The sequence below is a fragment of the Eumetopias jubatus genome, unplaced genomic scaffold (assembly GCF_037043125.1).
Source record: "Eumetopias jubatus isolate StellerSeaLion01/CBP00866 unplaced genomic scaffold, mEumJub1_p1.0 scaffold_2, whole genome shotgun sequence".
NCBI classification, from domain to species: Eukaryota; Metazoa; Chordata; class Mammalia; order Carnivora; family Otariidae; genus Eumetopias; species Eumetopias jubatus.
In genome coordinates, this window is record NW_028274808.1 from 77,100,054 (window position 1) to 77,124,602 (window position 24,549).

Below are 24,549 nucleotides of genomic sequence, written 5' to 3' on the forward strand. Positions count from 1 at the left end.
GAAATTCTCATTAAATGTATTTCTTATTAGTAGATACCTTGCCTCCACTCAGTTCTGTATAGAATCTTGCTGAAAGCTACACCATCATGAAGGAAAGTAGCTGACTACTGATTTTATATGTGACAGGAGCTCTTGTTAGAATATAAAATTTTAAGTCCATATATTCATTTGCATGCATCTCCCTAAGGGACAAACCAAGCTCAACTCACTATTATTATGGAAGATCCAATCTATCAAAATGTTTATAAATTTTTGTATATAGGCCATTGAGAAAAATTGAAAAGTTTAATGAAGTCTCTCTAGAGTATTTTAGAAACTGTTAGAGGAGGAAATCAACTTATGGTAAATATGTAGTTGAATATTTGAAAGAATTAAAATTAGATATTAATGTATCAGAACTTGATAATACTGTGGAAGTAGAGTATTTCAACTAAGACAAGGATCTACAAATATCTTGCTTAAATGTGGTAGGAATAGGAAATTCTTTTTAATTGAAATTTCTAGTTAATTTAATGTTTTATAGTAAATCATTTTTCAGTCTTGTTAATAATCTTTAGAGAATGTATGAGTCCTTGTTTCTGCCTTACTAAGTATAATATATTGAAAAATTAACTGTTGGTTATTCAAGGACTTTGTCCTTATGCATTTTGATGATAGTACCATAATACAGCCATGAGAAAGTAGGGAAAAATAGTCAAATACGTACTGTTCATATAGAACCCTAGAAGTTGTTTTTGCCATGATCTTGTCGGTTTGTCCTGTTTTTTTTTCTTTTATGGAACCGATGATCTAGTTTTATAATTTGCATCCTACCTTCTGTAGGTCCAGAAAGAAAATATTATTCGAGTCTTTCTCATTAGTTAGGTGCTTACTGCATGTTTAGGTCTATGAGGTTGATTGATACTGCGCCTAAAACTCCTCCAGAATTCTTAAAAAAATGCCATGGGGGTTGATGTGCTCCTAAAATTATTTATTATTAGAATGAATTTTCTCTGATTTAATAATTAAATTTAAAATGTAACCTCTTCTTTCACTATTATGGTAATGATAGCTTAGAATCATTTGACCTTAAATTGTGCTCCCTTTGGGCAAAAATGTTCAGATTAAAATCACTACGTTCAGGCGCCTGGGTGGCTCAGTTGGTTAAAATCACTACGTTCTTTCACAAAATTTTCTTAAACATTCTTTTAGATGGCTTATTGTTTTTTACACATTTAAAAAATGTTCTTATAATTTACATACAATAAAATTAATTCTTTTGGGTTAGAGTTCTCTGAGTTTGGGCAGTGTGCAGAATCACAGAACCACCACAGTAAAGATGCAGAGCAGTTCTGTCATACCTCAGAAATTTCCTGCTCTGCCTCTTCGCCCCCTTTCTCCCCCATCCCAGCCTCGCCCTATGGCCCCGCTCTTCGTCTCTGTAATTTTGCATCTCCCAGAACGTTACATAAGTGGAATCATACATTATGTCAGTCTTTGGTTTTGACATCTGGGGATTTTTGAGCTTGCTGACATTCTATGTCATTTTTAAAAAGCACTGAATATTAATATTTGTAGAGTTAACCTCACTGTTATGTAATACTAATAATTAAAATAACGCATTCACACACAGTTCTTTAGAATTTATAAAGTTCTTTCATATACATGATACTGTTTCAGCCCCACAGCGGTCCTGTGAGATAGATAGAACAGGTATCTTTATCCCCATTTTTCAGATGATGAAACTGAGGTTTAAGTAACTTGTTGAAATTCGTATAGATAGTGGTGATTGAACTGGGCCTTGGAGCCAGCTCTTCTGACTTCAAATGTAGCATTCTTTGTGATTCTACCATATTATCTTATATAGATAGGTACACCTGTCAATATTCGTTAATTTGGGAAAATGCTATAATTTACAACACTTAAGTTCCTAGTATGTCTTCCATGTTATGTTAGACTCGATAAACTAGATAACATTCCTTCCCCTCTTTCCAAAAACCTTCCACCTTACTGTTTTTTAAAATATGTGAGTGTGTGTGTATGTAAAACATTTTTATAAGTAGTAGCCTTATTTGAAACTTCATTTCAGTGGGACTTAGCTTGTACAATATTTATACTTGCCAGAAAAGTTATGAAAAAATCCTGAAATGATAGTATCTTAATATCTTATATACAAACTCTGATGCTAGTTTTATTTAAAATAATTTCAGTTAGGGTAAATACGTGTTTGTGTTTTTTGACAATAGGGATATTAAATATTTTCTCCTTTCAATTTGTCAGAGAAGCAAGGGGAAAATTGTATGATCAATAATATATAATAGCAAAGCTATCACAAGTGTTGAATTCAATTATATTTTAGCACATAAGCCAAAAAAAAATAAATAAAACCTTCTCTTATTACATTCAGGGTGGGGTGGGGTAGGGGAGAGAAACATGGTTGTAACAGAAAATTCTTTAAACATAAATCATGTTTTCGGGACACCACCAGAACAGCAGAGGCAACAATAAAACCTTCCCTCGGCAGTGGGAATTATTTTCAGGCCACATTTTAGATTCAGTGATGTAGAGTCCTGAGCTTGAATTTTTTTTATTTGTAGCACAGCTGTCAAATAAAACATTAACTAGAAAATTTGTTCTGTCAAAAAAGGGATATTCTAGTGCTTGTGGTAATATTTGATATTAGTGTGTGGAGAGGTCGACTGGTATTAAAGGAAACAAAAAATAAAGGTTGAGGAACACTTACGAGATTATCAGAAAATAATTTACCAAAAAGAGCAGCAGGTATTTCTATGCTGTGATTTATTTAGGAGGAGTGAACCTCAACCTCATAGCAATAACAAATACTGTGGAGGAAAGCTGCCAGAACAGGAAAAAGTGAACTTGAAAAAATAATGCTTTCCAGAGTTGAGTCCAAAGTATAAATTGTAGAAAATAGTTAATTTGTATTAAAATATGAAACACTTTAGATGTAAATATGTAAATGTCACTCCCTCATTTTGGTCTTCCTTGACACCTAATCTAAATTCATTCTACATTATTCTCACTGATCCTACCTTGTTTTTTCCTTTTATAATATTTACCACTATTCATAATTACATATGTTTGTATTTGTTTAATGTCTGTCTGCCCCACTAAACGCTAAATACTCTGAGGGCAGGGATCATGTCTATTTACCACCAATGTATATATAAGAGGGCCTAATGCTTGGCACTTAGTAGGTGTGCAATAAATGTTTGTTGAATAGAAAATAATTGTGATAACTGTGGGGGCAAAAATTAAAACACTAGTAAATTTTAATGAAAAAAGAATCACAGTGACTGAGTATACATTTTTCTAACCCTGATATTGTAGATATAGGGCAATGACTTAACCAAGAAATAACAAACGAATCTTGGAAAATTCTGCCACTATAGTTAATTCATCCCACTTTTACAGTTAAATCTTTCCACTTTGTCTTCTCATGAGTTGGAAATTAGGTTAAGTTACCAAGTGAACAGCTGCTCGTTTGCAAGCCTCCTGGAAGCACATGGGTTTCCTGTGCACCGTGTGCCTCATGTACCTACTTAATTGTAGTCACTCTCCTCCTTACTCCCACAACCCACTGAGGTGATAGGTATCAAGTCTTAAATAAGCCTACCCTCAACAACCCATTTAAATGATTCCTGGAGTTTACATGCTCTCCGCACTTAGGTGTAGGCTGGGACAGAAATAACTGTACATACTCTGTTATCAAAAACATAATCAACAGGGCGCCTGGGTGGCTCACATGGTTAAGCGTCTGCCTTCGGCTCAGGTCGTGATCCCAGGGTCTTGGGATCGAGTCCCGTGTCGGGCTCCCTACTCCTTGGGAGCCTGCTTCTCCCTCTGCCTCTCTCTCTCTCTCTCTCTCTGTCTTTCATGAATAAATAAATAAAATCTTTAAAAAAAAACATAATCAACAATATGGCGTGTTATTTTCAGTAGTTAAAATTCACTGATATAACCTTCAGTGTTCTGATTAGTAATAAGAGTGCATTCAGTTTCCTAACTTTGTCTTACCCCTTATAAGAAGGCCTGCCTTTACTCTAACCCCACCCATTTTACCACGACACCTCTCCACTTCGTTCTTCAGATAAATTGGAAATGATATAGAAATAAATGATTATATCTTTTCATACTTAATTTGGTTTTTCTTTTCCATATTTTTCATTTTAAGAAGTCTTGAATTCTTACCATATTCTTTATCGATACAGCTCATTTTTAAGTGAAATGTTTTGATATCAATTTAAAGGTTGGAGAAATTCAGAAGTACACATTTTTAACTTTTAGCAGTTAAAAAACACCTGCTTTGGTGAAAGACTTTGTTCACGGGAGAAAAAAATGCACTTTATTAATTGTGCAATTTGAGCCTGAAATGAATCTGAATTTAAAGTTACTAGTAGTAGGCTCTCCACAAGAGTGAACACACTGTATTTGACTTTCTATCTGAGTTAAGTAAAGTATATTTCAGCATTTTTTTAAAAATTTGCAGTAAGCTTTGTAATAAGCTTCAGACTTACTAAAATCAAGATTAAAAAAATTAACATAAGTACTTTTTTAGTTATATTTATGATTACCTTGGAAAGTTAAATACACTTAGTTGCTAATACTTAACTGAGACCTTAAACTTTTGAATAGGTTATTATGTTTCCAAATTAAACATGAACTTTTTAGGCATATTACTCTTCTTTCAGCTTAGTGGTCTTCTTGAATATTTGAATTCTATTTATATTACCCCACTGAAACACTTCTTCAAAAATAAAAAGAAACTCATGCTGACTATTAGAGGTAGACATACTATGACATTCATCTGCAGTTCTGTAGACATTTCAAAGGGAAATGTTAGCTAGAAACCATAGGGATGTAGTGGAAGGGCTGCTATAGCTTATTTCATTCTTTAGACAAGTTTGTATGAATTAATTATAAACATTATATCTGATTTTTAAACAAAGATTCTCAAAGTGGGGGCTTTCCTTTTTTTTCCGGCACTGTTATGTGAATAATTCATCCTGTGTCCGAAGCCCTCCCTAGATGTATAGCAAGTGTACTGGGTTCCTCCCTTTTGTCCCCGGTCGTTAATGTTCGATAAACTGCCGTTATCTTAACTTCATCATCACCCACCAAGGAATTTTCATCATTCAGACAAGCAAAACAAAGAAAGAATGACCCAGCTCTAATTGCAATCACAATATATTAGTCTTTTTACCAAAACTTAGGTTCACGTAACTCTAATTTGAAAAGAACAGGAACTCTCCAAAGTGACTTATATTGTCTTTGTATAGATCACTTTAAAAAAAAGAAATACATTAAATCTTTACTAATTCAGAGACAAGTTTGTATTAGCAAAGTCTGAACTATAGAGTACTTAAAGGCACCTAAGTTTTCTTTGCTTTGAATCATACCGGGTAACTTAAGAAATTGCTGAAATCATTCCAAATACAAGTTCTTCTGAGCCTGCTTTAATCAGTAGACATGATTCATTTGGAATTTATAGTAGCCATGTATAATGATATGGTATCATGGTCCTCAAATATTGTTTGTTGAAGTAGTTTTAACAGTATGTCTTTCAAAAGTGTTATCACTGTTCAATTGATTTTTTGTTGTTGTTGATATTCAAAGAAAACTTTTAGGTTAGACCAGATCAAATTTGATTGTAAAATCTGAATCATCAGAATCTGAGTCAATATGACTTCATTATCTTATAAGTGAAATGGTCACTGGAATTTCTTTATTTTATAGCAGTCTTAAAGAAAATTGTTTTGTATTTCAGGAAAATTGATTCAAGTGGTATTTGGCCATTGGGATGTGGTCACTTGCCTCACTCGTTCTGAGTCCTATATTGGGGGAAATTGCTACATTCTCTCAGGGTCACGTGACGCAACCCTTCTGCTCTGGTACTGGAATGGAAAAAGCAGTGGGATTGGAGATAACCCAGGCAGTAAGTACAAACTTATTTTATAAGTAAACTGTTACAAGTGATGTATAATAACATTTTGCAGTGAAGTTGCATTTTTTTTTACCATGGTGAAAGTGAAACTGAATTATCAAATCTTTTTCTTAGTTGTAATTTAAGAAAGGTCTAGATAGCCTTTCAATTATTAACATTTTGTGAGCATTGATAATTCTCAAGTACAAGTACGAAATCTCATTTTTCATGTTACAAGTTATTCTTATGATCTGAAAATGCTAGTTCTTCATTGCAAATGGCTGTCACCAAATAAAAGAGAGGTGTTTCATTCACGAACAAGATATAACATAAAAGAGCAATCACATATTATCTTGTTTATCGAATTCATATTTTAAAAGAGCAAAAGAACAATTATAATTTCATGGAAATGAACCAGTCTTTATAAAGAATATGCTTTCATTTACATATTAAAAGATAAAACAGGTCATAAAAGGCCAATATGGAATATTTAAATTGGCTCTTGGTTTTTCAGATGGGAAATGAAAATGTTCACCAACAGCCTTAAACATCTTTATGAAACTATGCTGAAGGCAGTAAAACAAAAAATGTGTAACCATTTAAAATTGTAATTCACAGAAGGCAAAAAAAGGAAGCAGCTACCATTAAAGCCAATCGCACACAGCTGCAGAAAAGAAATGGCTTTAGAAAAACACATTAAGAAGTAGGAAAAAACAATTAAAGGGACCACCTGAAAAATGAGAATTTAATTAAAATTATTATGACAACACTGAAGAGTTCCTGCAAGAATAGCTTTTAAGATTTTTACTTCATAAGGTAGAACATTTTAACTGCTCTTAAATATTTACAGTTTCTTAATTTAAAGCAAGTTGCACTGTATTTGGTTAAGGAAGCACCATTTTGTCCCCGATTGCTTTACCTGAATATCGTGGTATTTAACTTCTGTCATTTAACTCCAAATTATGAAACAGCCTGAATACGCTTTAGTCCATCACATTTTGGATTGACTTCTTCAAGCTGTGCTTATTAAATGTGTAATATTTGATTAAAAATGAAACCTTTTAAAAAAAACTTAGCCAAAAACCAGTGTATAATTTTAAAAGTATATGGGACATATTTTATAAAAGCTGTTTATGCTTTTTTGTCTTGTGTAATGGGTAAACATAATTTTTATTAAATCCTCTAATGTATATTTCTTATGTTACTCAAATCAGGGACGATTCCCTATACAAATAGAATATGAAAAATCTCTTTAAGGCTGTGATGCTTTGGATAATACGGTCTTTGTGATCAGGTCAAACTCAGTGTATGTGTTTAAATGGGAGGGTAATGTGTCCGTGTGTGTATTCCACATATTTATACAGGCATCTGCATTTTATATGTAATTATAAAATTTTTAAACATGTAGACTTTGGGGATTTTGTTTTTCACTTTCATTTGAGAAGTACTTCATGTTCTTTACATTATGGACCCTTACATTCTGCTCCTTCTTTATTTCTGGCCTTTTAGGAGGGTCTACTTTCAATTTCTTTTTTTCCTCTGTCTATAAGTTTAGTTACCAAGATTCAGTAAATCATCTAAGACAAACCTAGGCTTGACATAAATAATAAATATACAATTTGTTACTTAGCTAAAAATATTTAGGAAGTACTTCCTCTTGCCTTAAAATAATGCGTTTCATGCGTATACAGCATTCCAAACACAAGAAAAAGATTTTTTGTTTGGTTTTTGTTTTTTTACTTCCTTGACCTAATTATGTTCTGTATGTTATACATGGTCATTACCAATGTGTACTCTGAGAAGTAGCTAAAGACTTATTAGCTACACTTATATGTAATGGCCGTTACTCAGAAATTAAAGTGTATTTTAGAACTAGAAATATTCAGCTTTTCCAGAAGGGAGAAATATATATTTAAATACCTTATAAATCATCCTAGAGATGGTTTTTACATGCATGTCTTCTAAAAAAATGAATCAAGTAGCACTGACCAAATCCTGGAGTTTGAAATGAAGCAAATCTAAGTTCTGAGCTTTGCTATGGTCCTTCTGTCTTGTCTGTAAAATGAAAGCAACAATACTAACTGACTTAAGGTGTTATCAGAAGCACAGAATGCTTAGAGAAAATAAATCACCACACAAACACCATCCTTTTGGCATTAGAGTGTATATTATAATGTAATATTTTTCATAAGCACTTCATCTGTACCCTCTCATTGTCTGCAGTATGGTGGACATTAACTCCTAGGAATGCTGGCAATGAAAAGGAAAAAAAAAAAAAAGAATAACATAACAGCACATCTAATAAAAATTTTAGAAAATTGTAATGTATCTTGACTAAATTAAATTACCTTTCTCAAAGTAAACCTCATCCTTTCTGGCCCTTTTATAGTGTCTGATGTCCCAATCTAATTTTGCTTTAGCTTTGAAGGCTGAATCTGGGAGAAAGACAAATAGGCACTTTTTCATATAATGAGAATTTCCACACATTAGAATAGAAAAATGAACAAGTTGGTCCAAGCTTTTCAAAAGAAAATGACAAACAAAAACAAAGACATTTTTACCACAAGTGTGGACTGTGTTTTACACATTCATGCAAGCTGGTTTGGATTTTATAAGCCTCTGGCTTGTTGATGGCTCCACGATGCAGCTGCTGAAGTCAAGGAATTTTAGGTTATGCTTATTCCTGTATTGTATCTCCTGGATGCAATATAAATGACCTTTAAGAAACAGCCACGTTTTTTGTTGTTTTTTTTTTTTTTACATACAATTTCAGTCTGGTCTGTAAATGCACACAACACCTCAACTTAAATTTTTGAATACAGACTTTTTTCTTTCTTGAAGGGAAAACTAAAGAAAACTAAGCTATTGCTTTTTCTGCGTTTTATAGGTCTCATTCAAGCATTTAGTTTGTGTGTTTTGTTTTCAAAAATTATGAGAATAAGCTAGTAATTTTCCTTCCTAGGGTCGTACGCCTGCGCCGTTTTCTACAAATCTGATGTTAGTGCTATATATAAAGTTCACAGCTTTATTCCTCTTTTTTTTTTTTTTTAAATCATGTTATCCAGTACTAAAATACACATTGCTTGGGCAAAATCTGGCTAATTCAGCTGGATAAAACCTATATTTAGTATAACTTGGGCTTTTAAAAGGATATACATGTTTTATAAACTCTGCTTAGATTACGTGGCAAAAGCCTTGTTTTCCTGTATAACAGATAGTTTTTCATCTTTGACTCGTTTTGTGATAGTTATTTCCTGTGGAATTCAATTTTCTTACTGAGAAGAAAAATTAAGATACAATTCCAATTAGTTGTAGATTTTTAAATAAAATTAACGAAGAATATTTTAATGAAAGGTATTTTCTACATGGACGCATATCTCCCTTTGCCCTAGTACTCTTTGTGTTTTAGAACTGAATTTGTGTACCAAAATGCTTTTCCTGAAGCACTCGTTTTTCCCTCAGAATAATGCTATACAGACTGTACATTTGCAAATTTTGGAGAAAATATCCCCCAGTGCCTTCAGTTGACATTTAAATACTTTAAACTTTGAAATGATCTTATAAGCAAGATGAAAATTTACAAAATAGTTATTATCTACGATTTTTATATTGTATTACTAGTTCATAAACTTAAAATTAAATGCTTACTAAGCATTTAAAATTAAATGCTTATTAAGTATTTTCAGGCTTCTGAGTAATTTTTTAAAAGTCACAGTTGATTAGCTTGAGCACAGTTGATTAGCTTGAGAAACAAATGGTTGCTGACTGTGAGGGTGTTGTGTGGATGTGTGTATATAGTATTTCAGTAAAGTACTTTTCCATTCTCACATTCTGTTTTTGATTTGATTGAAAGGTGGCATTTTTTTTTCCCTCTTTGCAATCAGACATGCTAATCTATGTCAGCTTTCTCCTTTATGGGAATGGCGTCTACTGAAAAAAAAACACACACAACTATTTAAGTTTTTTTCATAACAACAAGATTCTGTTCTTTAAGAATATTTCAGCACCATTAATTAGAAAGAAGGTTTTATTAACCATAAGGCTAGCACTAACAGACCACAGAGCTGTTTTTTAGAGTACTGTATGCCATAGCTGCCCTGCTTTTTCTCTGTCTAAAACTTCATTTTGTTATACTCTCATCAATCACTTAAGTCATTACCGTAAATCCTACTGTTGTTAATTTTACTAGTATCACCCTAATGAGACATTCCTGCTATAATTAAAAATGAATTCTAACTTTCAGGCATTCTAAATTTTTTTTTAATGAATTTAGAATGATCTTGCCATATGACTATAAATACCACTGATATACATGGACTACTCATCAGTCTATAAGAAAAGTAGTATCATTTTATGTCCAGGTGTGAATTATTTACTGGTTGCTTCTGTGCACATGCGCTTATGCATATGTATATTTTTGTGCACATATTTAGGAATTATGTTCTTTCTATCATAAAGCCTAATATGTTTTACTGAAGCTACTGATAAATCCTTACTCTTTGTCTTGCCAAACTATAGGTGTATGTAACACGAACGGTACTACTCACTGTAAGTAGGTGTCCTAGAGCACCATCTGCTGGATATACTTGGGGACTTAATGTTGGTAAATTTGAAAATCAGTACTTGATAAGTCAGCTGTACTTTGTTTTTAATTGGCTGTGATATATTATTTCTCGTCATAAATGCCAAGATACGTACATTTGTGTTGAACCATGTGTGTAAAAGAAATCACTTTTTTCCTTCTTTTTCCGCCACCCTCAGGTGGATTTGGAAATTTATAATAAGCTATTGTTGAAGGAAAAAGTAAGCACAACTTATGCCTAATGAAACAAAGCATCAGTTTGTCATGAGATAAACTCTTATCTTCTTGATCGCAGGTCTTCAGTAAGCTACAGTGGAAGAAAATTGTTTGGATATTTTAATCTTATGTTCACTTGATTCTGAATATGAAAGCAGTGCTTGAAACAAGTAGCCTTCTTATACCTTGATTCTTGATCTGATTCTTTGTCTAGAGCATGAGTTCTTGTATTTACCTCTTCGAGAGCTTTCCTTGTGGCCTGACTTTTGGCGTATACTGTTGTACTAAGTCTACCCTGTATTTTTCTTTTTTTCTTGAAGAATTCATCAAGTTGGGTTTGAAGTAGTATGTTGGCAGTGTTCAAGTTCAGGTGACATTAAACTACTACGTTTATGAAATTCTCCAGAAGGTCCAGGATGTTTGGTGCTCCATGATGTAATGCAGGCCCTCAAATTCCAGCAAAACAACTCTGTATTTACTGCTTGTAACTAATAGTAGATGTGGTAAAAGGAATTATATTCATATGGCAAATGAATACAACCTTAATGTGCACCATATGCAGAGTGGTGGGGTGATGTGCCAATATATCACATTTATTTACCTTATTTAGTTGTAGAGAAAAATGACTATACCATTCAGCCATAGGCTATAGTCATATAAATATGAGAACAGAAGAACTGATGATTTATGCCCTCAAATTGAAACTGAGTATCTTCATGTGTAGATTTTAATAGTGCCACACCAAAGGAAGTTGCTTGTCTAATACTTTATGCTCAGATGGAAAATTTAATTTAAAAAATTGGTAGAACTAATGTAAGGAGATAAAAGTTCCCTCTAGTCAACTAAAGTTCTCAAAGAAAATTTTGAATGTATCTTCTTTCATTTAATTGAAACTGAATATGCCCTGAAATTGCAAAACTGCAAGCTACTTCTTCTGTTCCTAAAGGCGGGATTCTTCTTCTTTTCGAATATTGTGGGTGTGTGTGTGCGTGTGCACGTAATATTATTGGAGAATCACTATAAGGACACATTTAATCAAGACCCCCTGGAACAATGTATTAGACTGACTTTATCACCTTCCAAAAAGTTCATTCATTAGAGAAATTGTCTGATAGTTTTGTGTCTATGTACCTCGTACTTTAGATATCCTGAGACTTTATTAAAAGAGACCCATTTTTATATGAAATTAAATACTTAAATGCTTCTAATGATTTCTTTTACAAAGCAACAATTGCTCTAGTCTTTAAGGTAATTTTGCTCACAAATAGGCTTGGTCAGGCTTCAGATTCTAGATTGAATCAAGTATTTTTAGGTAGGAAAAAATCCTTAGAATTCTTTATGCCTCCCATGGCTAAGGCTTCATGACTGCTAAACTTTTTAGCTTTTATTCTTGTAGCTTGTAATTTTCTACAACTGAGAGATTGCTTTATTTCCTTGGGGTGAAAAGGGTCAGGATGTTTCTTTTTTTTAATTGCAATAAAATGGACATATAAAACATACTAGTTTCAGGTATACAACATGGTGTCTTGATATATGTATATACTGCAGAATGATCACCACAATTTATTTAGGTAACATCCATCATCACACACAGTAATACATTTTTTCCCCGTGATGAGAATCTACTCTCTTAGCAGCTTGCAAATATACGGTGTAGTAGTATTAGCTATGGTCACCATGCTGTACATTACCAGGACTTGCTTATTTTATAATTGAAAGTTTATACCTTTTGACCACCTTTGCCATCTCCCCTCCCCACCAACTACCAGTCTGTTCTTTGTATCTTTAAGTTCAGTTTTTTTGTTTGTTTAGTTTTGGGGTTTTTTAAATTCCACACATAAATGAGATTATAAAGTATTTTTCTTTCTCAGTCTGGCTTATTTCACTTAGCATAATGCCCTCAAGGTCCATTCTGTTGTCACAGATGGCAGGATCTCCTCTTTTTTTATGAATGAATAATAATACACTGATATATATACATATGTATATCACATTTTCTTTATCCATTCATCCCTTGGTGGATACAGGTTGTTTCTATGTCTTGGCTATTATACATAATGCTGCAGTGAACATGAGAGTGTAGATATCTTTTCAATGTAGTGTTTTCATGTCCTTCAGCTAGATACCCAGAAGTGGAATTGCTGTATCATATGATAGTTCTATTTTTTATTTTTTGAGGAACCTCCATACTGCTTTCCATTGTTGCTACAGCAATCTACATTCCCACCAACAGTGCATGAGGGTTCCCTCTTCTCTACATCCTCTCCAACACTTGTTATTTATTATCCGTTGTTTTTTTTTTTTTTTAAGGATAGTCTTAAGTGAAAGTGACTTTTTTTTTTAAGATTTTATTTTTAAGTAATCTCTATACCAACATGGGGCTTGAACTCCCAACCCTGAGATCAAGGGTCGCATGCTCTCCTGACTGAGCCAGCTGGGCACACCTATTTATTGTCTTTTTGATAACAGCTTTCTAACAGTTGTGAGGTGATAGCTCATTGTGCTTTTGATTTGCATTTCCTGATGATGAGTGATGTTGAGCACCTTTTTATGTACCTGTTGGCCATCTGTATGTCTTCTTTGGAAAAAATACCTATTCACATCCTCTGCTATTCATTCATTCATTCATTCATTCATTCATTCCTCTGCCCATTTTTAAAAAAGCAGATTGTTTTATGTTTGTTTCTTTGCTATTTAGTTGTATGAGCTCTTTTATTTATTTTGGATATTATCAGATATATGATTTGCAAGCATTTTCTCCCACTCCACAGGTTGCCTTTTCATTTTGTTGATGGTTTCTTTTGTTCTACAGAAGCATTTTAGTTTGAAGTAGTCTTACTTGTTTATTTTTTGCTTTTGTTGCCTTTGCTTTTGGTGTCAAATTCAGAATGTGTGTATTTATGCGTAGAAAAAAGTCCAGAATGACAGCCAGCAAAATGTTTTTTATTATGTTACTTAGCAATGGTTATTTATAGGTAGTGGAATTTAGAGGCAGTTTTTCCATTTCCTTCTCCATAATTTACTAAATTATCTGAATGTTTTATAATGAGCATGTATTACTTTGATAATCAGAGACAATAAAGATATATTAGGGTGGAATACCTAATTATATTAATATACCTTCACTTCCTGCCCTAGGCTTCTAGATACTAGTTTTATCAGAATTTATATGGATTGTTAGGGAAGGTTGGAAAGTCTAAAAAAAGGAAGAATGGGAGAAACCAAAGTATGATTTTTAGAAATTAAGAAACAAAAAAATGACAAGAAACAAAAATAATCAGAACCATCTCTAATTTTCACTTATGCAGCATAGGATCAGATATACTTTTGCTGAAAGGAGTGTCTACAACAGAGAGTGAAAATCATTCTACTATTACGAGTACTACTTTACTCCTAGGTGATACTTGCTGGATGTTCACTACATGCTGGGCACCATCAAAAGCACTTTACATAGTAGTCCTGTGTGGTAGCTACTACTATTATCCTTGTTTTATAGATGAGGCACAGAGAGATTATAAATATGTCTTTACTTGCTGCCCTGAGCCTTGAAGCTCCTAGATCTTACTGAAACTATGAGAACATGCCCAAGGGAGGTCACATAGCTAGCGCTCTAGGCCAAAGGTGCCTTTTTTTTTTTTTTAAGATTTTATTTATTTATTTGGCAGAGGGAGACACAGCGAGAGAGGGAACACAAGCAGGGGGAGCGGGAGAGGGAGAAGCAGGCCTCGCGCGGAGCAGGGAGCTCAATGCAGGGCTCGATCCCAGGACCCTGGGATCATGACCTGAGCCAAAGGCAGACTCTTAACAACTGAGCCACCCAGGCTCCCCCAGAGGTGCTATTCTTGATCACTAAACTGTACTGCACTTTTAATTTTATTAATTGCACCATGAGCTATAGAAAATTTGATGCAATCCTGTCACTAAAGCATGCTTTGTATTTGCAAAGGACAATACAGAGATAATTTTGCTAAACTGAATTCTTAGGACAGTATATATCATTAGGATTTTGAGTTTTTATTTTTATTTAGTTTTAAGATTTTATTTATTTTGAGGTAGAGAGAGCATGAGCAGGGGGGAGAGGCAAAGGGAGAGGGAGAATCAGACTCTTTGCTGAGCAGGGAGCCCGTCCTGGGCCAGGACCCTGGGATCACAAGAAGGCATTTAACCCACTGAGCCACTCAGGCACCCCAGGGTTTTGTGTTTTTTTCGTTTTTTTAGAGAGAGTGCTCAAGCAGGGGAGGGGCAGAGGGAGAGAGAATCTTAAGCAGCTCCACCCCCAGCACAGAGCCTGACATTGGGGGTGGGGGGCTCAGTCTCAGACAGTCCTATGACTCTGAGGTCTTGACCTGAGCCAAAATCAAGAGTCATTGCTTGGGATGCCTGGGTGGCTCAGTCAGTTAAGCGTCTGCCTTTGGCTCAGGTCATGATCCCAGGGTCCTGGGGTCAGGGCCCTGCATCTGGCTCCCTGCTCGGCGGGAAGCCTGCTTTTCCCTCTGCCTGCCACTCCCCCTGCTTGTGCTCTCTCTCTCTGACAAATAAATAAAATCTTTAAAAAAAATTTAAAAAAAAAGTCATATGCTTAACCAACTGAGCCACCTGGGTACCCCAGGATTTTGTATTTTTTTAATATTATTACACAATTTAGGGTTATACTTTAAGTATACAGTTGTAGGTACATACTCACACAAACACATTTTCCAGTGTTGCTTAGAAGAGAGAAAGAAATGCACACAGAGATGGAGATAGAGAGGAGGAAGATTATACACCAAGAACTTAAAATGGATTTTTGTACCAACATTATCTTGTCTTGCATTAATAATTCTAATATTATTTACAAGAGGAAGCTACCAAAATTTGCTATCTTATGGTTGTCCCACCCTAAATGCAGCTTTGGCTTATTTTCTGTAGTCTATATGTTTAACCAAATTAGCATGTTTTTCACCAAAGAGACCATGATGAATAGAGACAAGGGGAAATGTTGGTGGAGATAGAAGGAATAGAACAAATTTCAAATAATTTCTCTTTGCATAATTAAAATATAGTGTTATAATTCCCATCGGGACATTAGGAAGTTAATGGGATAGGTTTAAGAAACATTTAGTAGCTAACCTCATTTCCGCTTCAGAAAGCCATTTCCTTTCTCGGTTTGCCATTATGGTGAGCCACATGAGAAAGCTTAGTGTACAGTTTTCACATGAATTTTTTTTTCTGTGTTGTAGTAATCAAAATGTAATTAAAATGGAACAAAAGGCATGTGCAAAATAGAAGTATCCATCTTTAGGAAATGACTGGCATATATTATATAATACTTAGATTATAAAAAATCTATATATTCTTAATAACATATATTTAGTTTCTTAAACTTGTGTTTTCTTTCAGAATGAATACTCTATTGAAATGATTTTTTTAACAAAGCCGGGTTTCATATTTTGTTTTACCTCTCTTAAGAGGTCAAATGGTATTACATTTTAATAATGTGGAAAATTATATCAGTTGTTTTTATTTAAGGACTTTATTAATTGCTGTGAAATATTCATTTTGTAAAAAAATTCATTTATAACAAAGAGTTTGAACTTCAGTACAGCTTTTTGGCCTTTCCAATTATAGGTATTTATAATTTGCAGGTTTATAGTAAGGTAACAAAACCTGATCCAATGACCATTTAGAATCAAGTCATTTGCCAATATAAGACTATATTTTATTTTCCTCTTGGTTTCCACAGTGCATTACACATAATATATATCCAATAAAGGCTATTAAGTGAACAAAGGAGTAAGTGAATGTATTAGAAAGCAATTGGGAAATGTTAACTTTTGGCCCAGGAGTCATCTAAACTAAGTATTAATTGAAAGAACTAATTTAATTTCTATAAACATAGGGATAGGGAGATGTTGAACCAAACTTTGTTTCATAATAAGTGGTATTTTAAAAATGAGGAATGAGTGAAGGGGATTCTCTCTCTGCTAGTAACATATTGAAACTGTTAATGAGAACTTTGTAGTACATTTTTTTTTTAAGATTTTATTTATTTATTTGACAGAGAGAGACACAGCGAGAGAGGGAACACAAGCAGGGGGAGAGGGAGAGGGAGAAGCAGGCTTCCCGCAGAGCAGGGAGCCCGATGCGGGGCTCGATCCCAGAACCCTGGGATCATGACCTGAGCCGAAGGCAGACGCTTAACGACTGAGCCACCCAGGCGCCCTGTAGTACATTTTGAAGTAATTTAATTTTTATAAGAGTGAGGAGATGATGCCAAAAATACCAAGAACTTTATTTATTTTTTAAAATGTAACTCAAAAGTTTGCCAGAAATACATGTCTGGTTTGTTTTTACCTGGATTATTAATCCTCCTTGCTTTAATGGAGACATATCTTTTGAAATATTTTTCTCATTGAATATTTATGAACAGGGTGCTAGAGAAAATTACTGTTTCCTCTTCTCTTCTTTGAGGTATAACTGTAAGTGGTTCAGGGTCCATTTGCTGGAGAAATATACTTAGTTATGAGGGCACCAAAGAAACACATTTAATAAAAACATTTGTTATTCTGCCTAATGGTGTAAAACATGTCACCTAATATTTTAAAACATAGGTCCAATATAAATGCTAAATGGGTATTATGGAGATCCTGTGCTGCTTAAATTCAAGTTGGGTTGTCAGAATAGTGTCTGTAAATTTGTACTGATATTTCCCGTATTATGTACTGAGAAAAGCACATCTGTAAAGACTGGTGTGTCCTGGTATTCTTGGCAGGATTTGGGCTGTCTTTAATCTCCTTTGACTTGTTCATCTTCCTTTAAGGCCGTCCATAAAGATGCACTGAGTATCCTTTTCAGCCTTTGGTTAGGATTTGCATCAGTAGTCATAAACCTGCTCTCTGGACAAAGACACCCTTTCCTTTGAAGTAATTGCTCAAGCTTTTCAAAGCAGTCCAAGAAGTCTATCCTCTTTCTCTTTTTATTTTTCTTTAAGGAGAGTTTGAAGTGTAGCCCCTTAAACTAGCAGCAAGATAAATTTTTCTCTCAGCTTTATTGAAAGCCATGACGATTTTTCAAGCAGTAGGACTTTAAAAGATTCTTAAAGGAATCTGTTCTGCTTTATGATCTAGCTTTTGATAGATCCTGCTATCCCAGGAAGCAGAGGTAAAGACTTCTTGTATCCTTAACACTGCAAATTTTTATCAACGAATTAATCTGATATTTTTCAGAAGACTTTTTTTTTTCTGTTATTTGCTTTAGAGACTTCACTAAAAAAATGGTGATAGCTTTGGGGTCTTTGAAAAAGTAATGTATGGCCATTATTGTTTTATTTGAGCTGCTTTCCGCCCCCTCCCCCCAACTAAGTATTAACTCTCAGGGCAGGCATGAGGTTGGGATGTGAGTGCTACCATGGCATTGAGTTACATGGTTCCTAGATTTCGTTTCTAGACTTTCCAAACAAATACACACAGATATGGAGCAGTTTTTAACTTTTCCTTTCTGTAGGAGGTTATTGCTGGGCTCTGTGATCCAGGGTGATGTATAACAGTGTAACTCCAGAGAAATAAATAGATTCTGTGAGCCACATATAAACCCTGTGTTCTACCTCTGATTTTCCCCTCTACCCTTAGTAATTTTATTCCAGGTGGTCCCCAAAATATCTGTTGAATTTAAACAGTTTGGGTCTGTTGGTTTTAAGTCCTATATCATATAATTCTATTTGCTCTAGTGAAATTTTAATACTTAATCCAACAAGTATTTACTGTGAACAGATTTTTGTGATGAGAAAATGTAAAGAATACTCAATCTGCATAGCAGATAATAAAGGAAGTACACAGTTCAGTCTTTAAACAAGACTGCAAACAGGTTATTTTAAGAGGATTTGATATCCCTCCTTATATTCTTGTATGTGGATTTTTAGGGGCTATTATGTATTTTCTAAAGGGGAGGGAATGTTAAATAGCACAGTCTTCTTACTGGAAATCCACCAAGTGTTTGTGAAACCAGTTACCTGAGAACAACCCAGTGGTCATAAGTTTACCCTTATGTTTTTAATTTGTTGTTTTTCTTTTCCTTTCCTTTTTTTTTCTTCTATATTTCCTGAACTGTCTAACCTGCTTCCTGGGTTAGAGAACATTTTGCCAAACTTTGAAGCCAAAGTCCCAGCACTGAACAATTCTTTATTTAGAGATCAGACTCTAGGAAAAGAAAAATCTTTTTCAGTTTTGAAATCATGCAGTATGTGTATATCTTCGGACTTGTGGAGGGAGAAATGATTGGTATAATGTAGATCATTTGGAAACTTTATTTTGTAAGTAAAGCATACTTACAAAAAATCTTAATTATGAGTTTACAAAAAAGAATGCTTTTATCTTAACCCACTTTATGGACTTAATTGTGAGGCTTCCTAAACTCTATAGTCCCAGAAAATTCTCAGTATTTCAACTCTTATGTTAAATATAATTAGCAATTTTCTTACTTCCTCACTATGTCCCCGAGAAAAAATTCTTAGATCTAGAAAGCAAAACGTTAGCACTGACATGCCTAAATGACAACATTTTCTGTGTCCATTATCCATCTGTCCTTTGTTTACTTTGGCTTTCACTTTAGATTGCTTTCAGTTGCCATCAGTTTTCCTTCAAACTTTCATTTCCCACTAAGGAATTCCAAGACAACTCAAGTTAAAACACAAATCTCTCCACCTCAATAAAATAGTAACTTATGAAAACAAAAAAGGAACAATCACATTGAAAATGTATTCCTTAGAGCTTAATGATTTTAATTCTTGATTTCAAAAGGTTGCCAATATATATAATTAAACATTAATTTTGAAAATAATGTACAGTGTTTTGTAGAATGTAGAGCATGTTGGGAAAGGGGGAAACAATGAATCAGGGCTAACTCTAGGTAACTTTTTAAAACATATTACTAATTTTTGTGGCAAAGCTGATCTCTAACAGAAAGTTAAGTAGTTCAGATTGGCTTACATTATTTGCTCTTTTTCTGAAAAAAATTTCCCAAATTTGTGTACTTTTTAAGGAAAAAAACATAGTTGCTCTTATAACAAATAATTTGTGGTTTGCAAAATGTCAAATGAACTTTGTAATTAAGGTGGGTTTCCCTCACAGTTTGTAAACTCTGAATCAAAAGAAACCAAGCCCCTTGTTCCACTCACCCCCGCCCTTTAATACGTCATTTGACATCTCCCTCTGTCACTAAGCATGGAGGCCAGTCCCAGTGTCGGGCTGCACATGGCACAGCCGATGTGGTTTGATATGATGCCCCTCTACTTACATCTCATTGCAGAAGTACTTACAGTCACCAGAAGCCATGGGGCACTCTTTGGGGACACAACTATGCATTATGTATGACAATAAATGCATTGTAATAATTTTTTGTAATGGCTGGACATGAAGTAACTGTAGGCTCCAGCTGAAGGGGGGCAGGAAGCAGAGAAACTAGGCCCCTATGTCCATAGGAGAGCCCCCCCCCCGCCCCCCTCCCGTTTTTGGTCATGGATCTCAGTGCATTCAGTAAAAGCTTCCTCCCTTCCTCCCCTCGCCATCCTCCCAGAAAAACATAGGCATGTACATATATTTTGCATGAAATTTCAGAGAATCCACTGTGACCCATCACAAAAACCACTGCGTTGGAGGCTAGTTTAATTTTTTAGCAGCCAGTATTTGCCTTTCCAAGGACAGTAGGTTTCTACTGGGTTTTCCCGGCCTACCTGAGAGGATAACACGTTGTTCCTTTCTATAGACTTCCACAGCTGGTGCTGGAGACCTTTTTCTGGGCATGTTTGCCCCTTTTGAGTTACACAGTATCATTTATCAACCTTCCTGTGAAACCAACCCAAATTGAGGAAATCTAAGCATGCTAATGGAACACTGCTTTCTAGTCCCATTTATAAAGGCTTTCTGGGTCTTTGTCTTTAGAGACGATAAAAATGGAGGGCTACTGTGGTCTGAAAATAGTGTTCTTCAGGCGAAATATGAATTCGGCTTATCCTTGCCACTTGGCATGAATCAAGAGCCATGTCCTCTTTATCTGAGCTGGGCCTGTTTGTGGTGTGGGTTCCTTATTAACCAACTAGTTTTTTTTCTTCTTTTTATTTTGGGGCTGAGATACAGGATGACTTCTTCTATTGTGAAAATGTCTGGGAACATCTTCCATTATCTGGGTACTCATTCTCTGTTAGCCTTTCCTCACGTTCCTCCTCTAGTTTTCAGTCACCATCAGAACTACCTGTAAGAGTTTGCTTTATTTCCCCTCTGTTCTTTGAACCACAGAGAAATGCCCTCTGTGAGGTTTCTGTATCAGGAAAATACATAAGATTAGTAAGTAGGCATTTAAGAGAGGGGCTACTTTGAGATACCGTGTCCTAGTTGAGACTGTCTTCACTACAACAGGGATCTGACGGGCCAGTGGAAAAGGGGGTGGTGCTGCTGTTATAATCACCCATCTATAAATCATCTAATCAGGGGGCTTATATTTAGATTTGGGAAGTATCTGAGTCATTCTACAATGCAGATCTTTGTCTTATTTTACTCTTGTGTTTTCAACCACTGTTGCTTGATAATCATGTAAGGATTAGAAATTTGGCAACTGGTCTTCATACTCTAGCATGTAGTTTGGATCTAGTGCTAAAATAAAATAGCATTTTTTGGACAGATTTCCAAACTGTGAATTAAAGATTTAGGCATTATAGGAATTAGGAACAAGTTGTTGGTTATTTAAGTAGAAGGAGCTGAGAGAGGTAATCTCCTGCATGAACTTGAACTGATTTGTTTTTATCCGTTTCTTTCTAAAGGTGAGACCACCACTCCTCGAGCCATTCTGACAGGCCACGACTATGAGATCACTTGTGCTGCTGTCTGCGCTGAGCTAGGCCTGGTGTTAAGTGGCTCCAAAGGTAAATCTGTGGTACCTTCATAAAAATGTGTGCATTTTTGGGTGTTTGGCAAGGATGGGTTTGGTCCTTCTTTCTCTAAGCTGCGCTGTTAACAGTAGCGATTAGCCACATAGGACTACTTAAATTAACTAAAGTGTGTAAGTTAACTGTGTAAAGTTTAAAACGCAGTTCCTTGGTGGTACTAGCCACTTTTCAGGTGTTCACTTCCCCCCACATGACTGTGGCTACTGAACTGAAGAGCATAAATACAGAACATTTACACCATTGCAGAAAATTGTGTTTCACAGCATTGCTCTGAAGAGGGAGGCAGGGACAAGGAGCATCTTTGTCTCTTTGTTTATTCTTCTGGACTCTAGGCTGGTTTTCATCTCACACCTGGTGGAAACTCGACCTGGTCTGTTTTAACTTCCAAATCTCAGAATGAGGCTGGAGCCAGGATGGCATTGAGAATAGAGTGGAGAGATACTCAAGCTGGTTTGCCTGGAGGTCTGCCCTTGCAACATCATCGTGTATTTAGGCCAGAGATTTTAAGCAAGCTTCCAAAGAGCACACGCCACAAATCAGGATCTGACCTGGAACAGAGCTGTTTCTAATTCATTGCTTATTGTATCTCAAGAGTTTATCCATGTCTCTGTCTCTCTGCCCTGAGCTGAGGTTTGAACACACAAAAAAAGTACTGTAATCCTTTGTCTTTGAAGGTTATCTGATGGGGATGCATTGAGTATTTGACTCACCTTATCTGTGTCTCGAACTATAATACTGAGTCTAGCCAACAAGACTTACTAAATATTCAAAGGATTGTATTTAAAAATTTAGTTGGTCAAGGCAGTGAAATAATGGTAGCAAGAATTCTATACCTACTAGATTTTTTTCCTTCTTAAACCCAATAATTTCATGTATCCTGAGCAAATGTAAGTACTTAGACTATACGGGATTCAGATTAGACACAGGGGCACCCAGCTGGCTTAGCCGATAGAGATGCAGCTCTCGATCTCAGGGTTGTGCATTTGAGCCCCGTGTTGGGTATAGAGCTTACTTAAAAAAAAAATCTCAAAAAGACCCCAAAACACACAAAAAATGAGACATATAAAATGAACCTATCATAGTAAAGGTCATCCTTGCTTTGCATGGTAGTGCAGGATCATAAGAATGATAAGAATGACCATACAAGCTGAAAGCCATGTAGAGTGATCATAACAATCAGTGGGGGACATTCGGGGTTGTTTCATGGCTTTTAAAATTTTTTGTCAAAACATTAAAAATTCGCTTACACAGTTTATACACACATAGATGGGCACAAAAAAACCAGTTAAACTCACATTTACATAATACACTGTAATTTAAAAACATTAGAAACATTGAAAATTAAAGTGTTTGCCTCATGAGAAACTTATCAAGAGTAGAACAGTGCTTGCCTCCTTCTCTTTGCATAACTTAAAGAATGGAATCTTTTCTGTGCTTTGACCAGTTGTCACACTCCTTTCTAAGTTTTGGTCAGCTTCCAACATTTTATCTTCTGTGCATTCAACATCATGAAACATCCCCCTTGGGTTCCTTTAAAGTGAAGGTTCTTGCTGGCATCACTACTTCTGGGACATCATCATTCTTGTTACAACCCCTTTTCTAATCTATGTCAGTAAGTTCACCTTCACGGATTTCCTCTGGCTACATATCTACAGTCTCTCAGCAACGTCAACATTTCCAGAATCAGTGCTTTCTCCTGTAACCCCATTTATATTCAGTGCAAAGTTCACTCTCAGCTTTATCACTTTTCATTTCCTTACTGCAATTTCATCTTTTCACCCAGTAGTCCTTTTTGATGACCCATTTTTGTAAAATGTCACGTGGGTTTCTCACTGGAGATGAGGAAGCAATACAACCGCACGGTTAGCTCTGTGTGCACGGATTGAGGGATGGACCGTTAGTGACCACTCGCTGACAGACTCTCAAGGAAATGATGTGGTCAATTGTGATGCACATCTGTTATTTACATAGTCATTTGTGGACTGAAGAGCTAGTCGCAAAATGTGAACTTTATGCAATTACTGTGAAACCTGAAGTTTGAATTGTGGTGAGGGACTGGTGTCATTTAAAGAGTGATCATGGATATTCATGCTGCTGGGACTACGTGAGGCAGAGGCTGCTGGTACGTATTTATGTTAAGAACACAAAAAACTTATAAACTCCCTGAGCAGTCAAGAAAAAGAAGAGAACCTGATTTTCAAAAGGGCATGCTCTTGGGGCGCCTGGGTGGCTCAGTCATTAAGCGTCTGCCTTCGGCTCAGGTCATGATCCCAGGGTCCTGGGATCGAGCCCCACATCGGGCTCCCTGCTCCACGGGAAGCCTGCTTCTCCCTCTCCCACTCCCCCTGCTTGTGTTCCCTCTCTCACTGTGTTTCTCTCTGTCAAATAAATAAAATCTTAAAAAAAGCGGGGGGGGGGGGTGGTGCATGCTCTTGGTAGTCCTGTGGGATCAGCTCACAAGTCCCGCAGGCCTGAGTAATTTAGCTTGCAGATCAGCAGGCCTTATACTCTTTTCCCCTCTTGTCTGACTCAGGCACCTCTTAGAACTTACTCATCACACAGGCGGTTCTGGTTACCTACTCCTTCACATGTAGCAGGCATTCAGTAAAAACGAAAACCCTCTGATCTGTAGGCACTTGCAGTAGCTCCCATCCCCCTCAGGCAACTCAGCCTGGAGCTCAGCCTGGGGAATTGGGAGTGTGGGTGCCACTTGCTTTGGGGGCAGCCACCAATGTACTCACTTGCGGAAGGACCTCTGCATGAATTTACTGGGAGTGCGGGGGAGGGGAGAGGTGGACTACCAGCGACGTTCTTTCATTGTGAAGTAATGAGCAGTGGAGGGAAGAAGGCTGAGGCCTCCCGAAGCTGCCCTAAAGAGCTGTTCCCTCGCTGGCCCACAGTGTGACCACTGCT

The 24,549-nt window shown here is 35.8% G+C and overlaps 1 protein-coding gene across 5 annotated transcripts in view; it reads left to right on the forward strand.

The window, feature by feature from the left end:
• Window positions 1-24,549, forward strand: part of LRBA (LPS responsive beige-like anchor protein) — a 741,906-nt gene that overhangs the window by 704,223 nt on the left and 13,134 nt on the right. For all 5 annotated transcript variants that reach the window (XM_028125276.1, XM_028125281.1, XM_028125278.1 and 2 more), the window contains 2 exons: window positions 5,768-5,935; window positions 21,511-21,612. In XM_028125276.1, coding sequence (XP_027981077.1) covers window positions 5,768-5,935; window positions 21,511-21,612 — 270 coding nt within the window. The remainder of the gene's footprint in view (window positions 1-5,767; window positions 5,936-21,510; window positions 21,613-24,549) is intronic.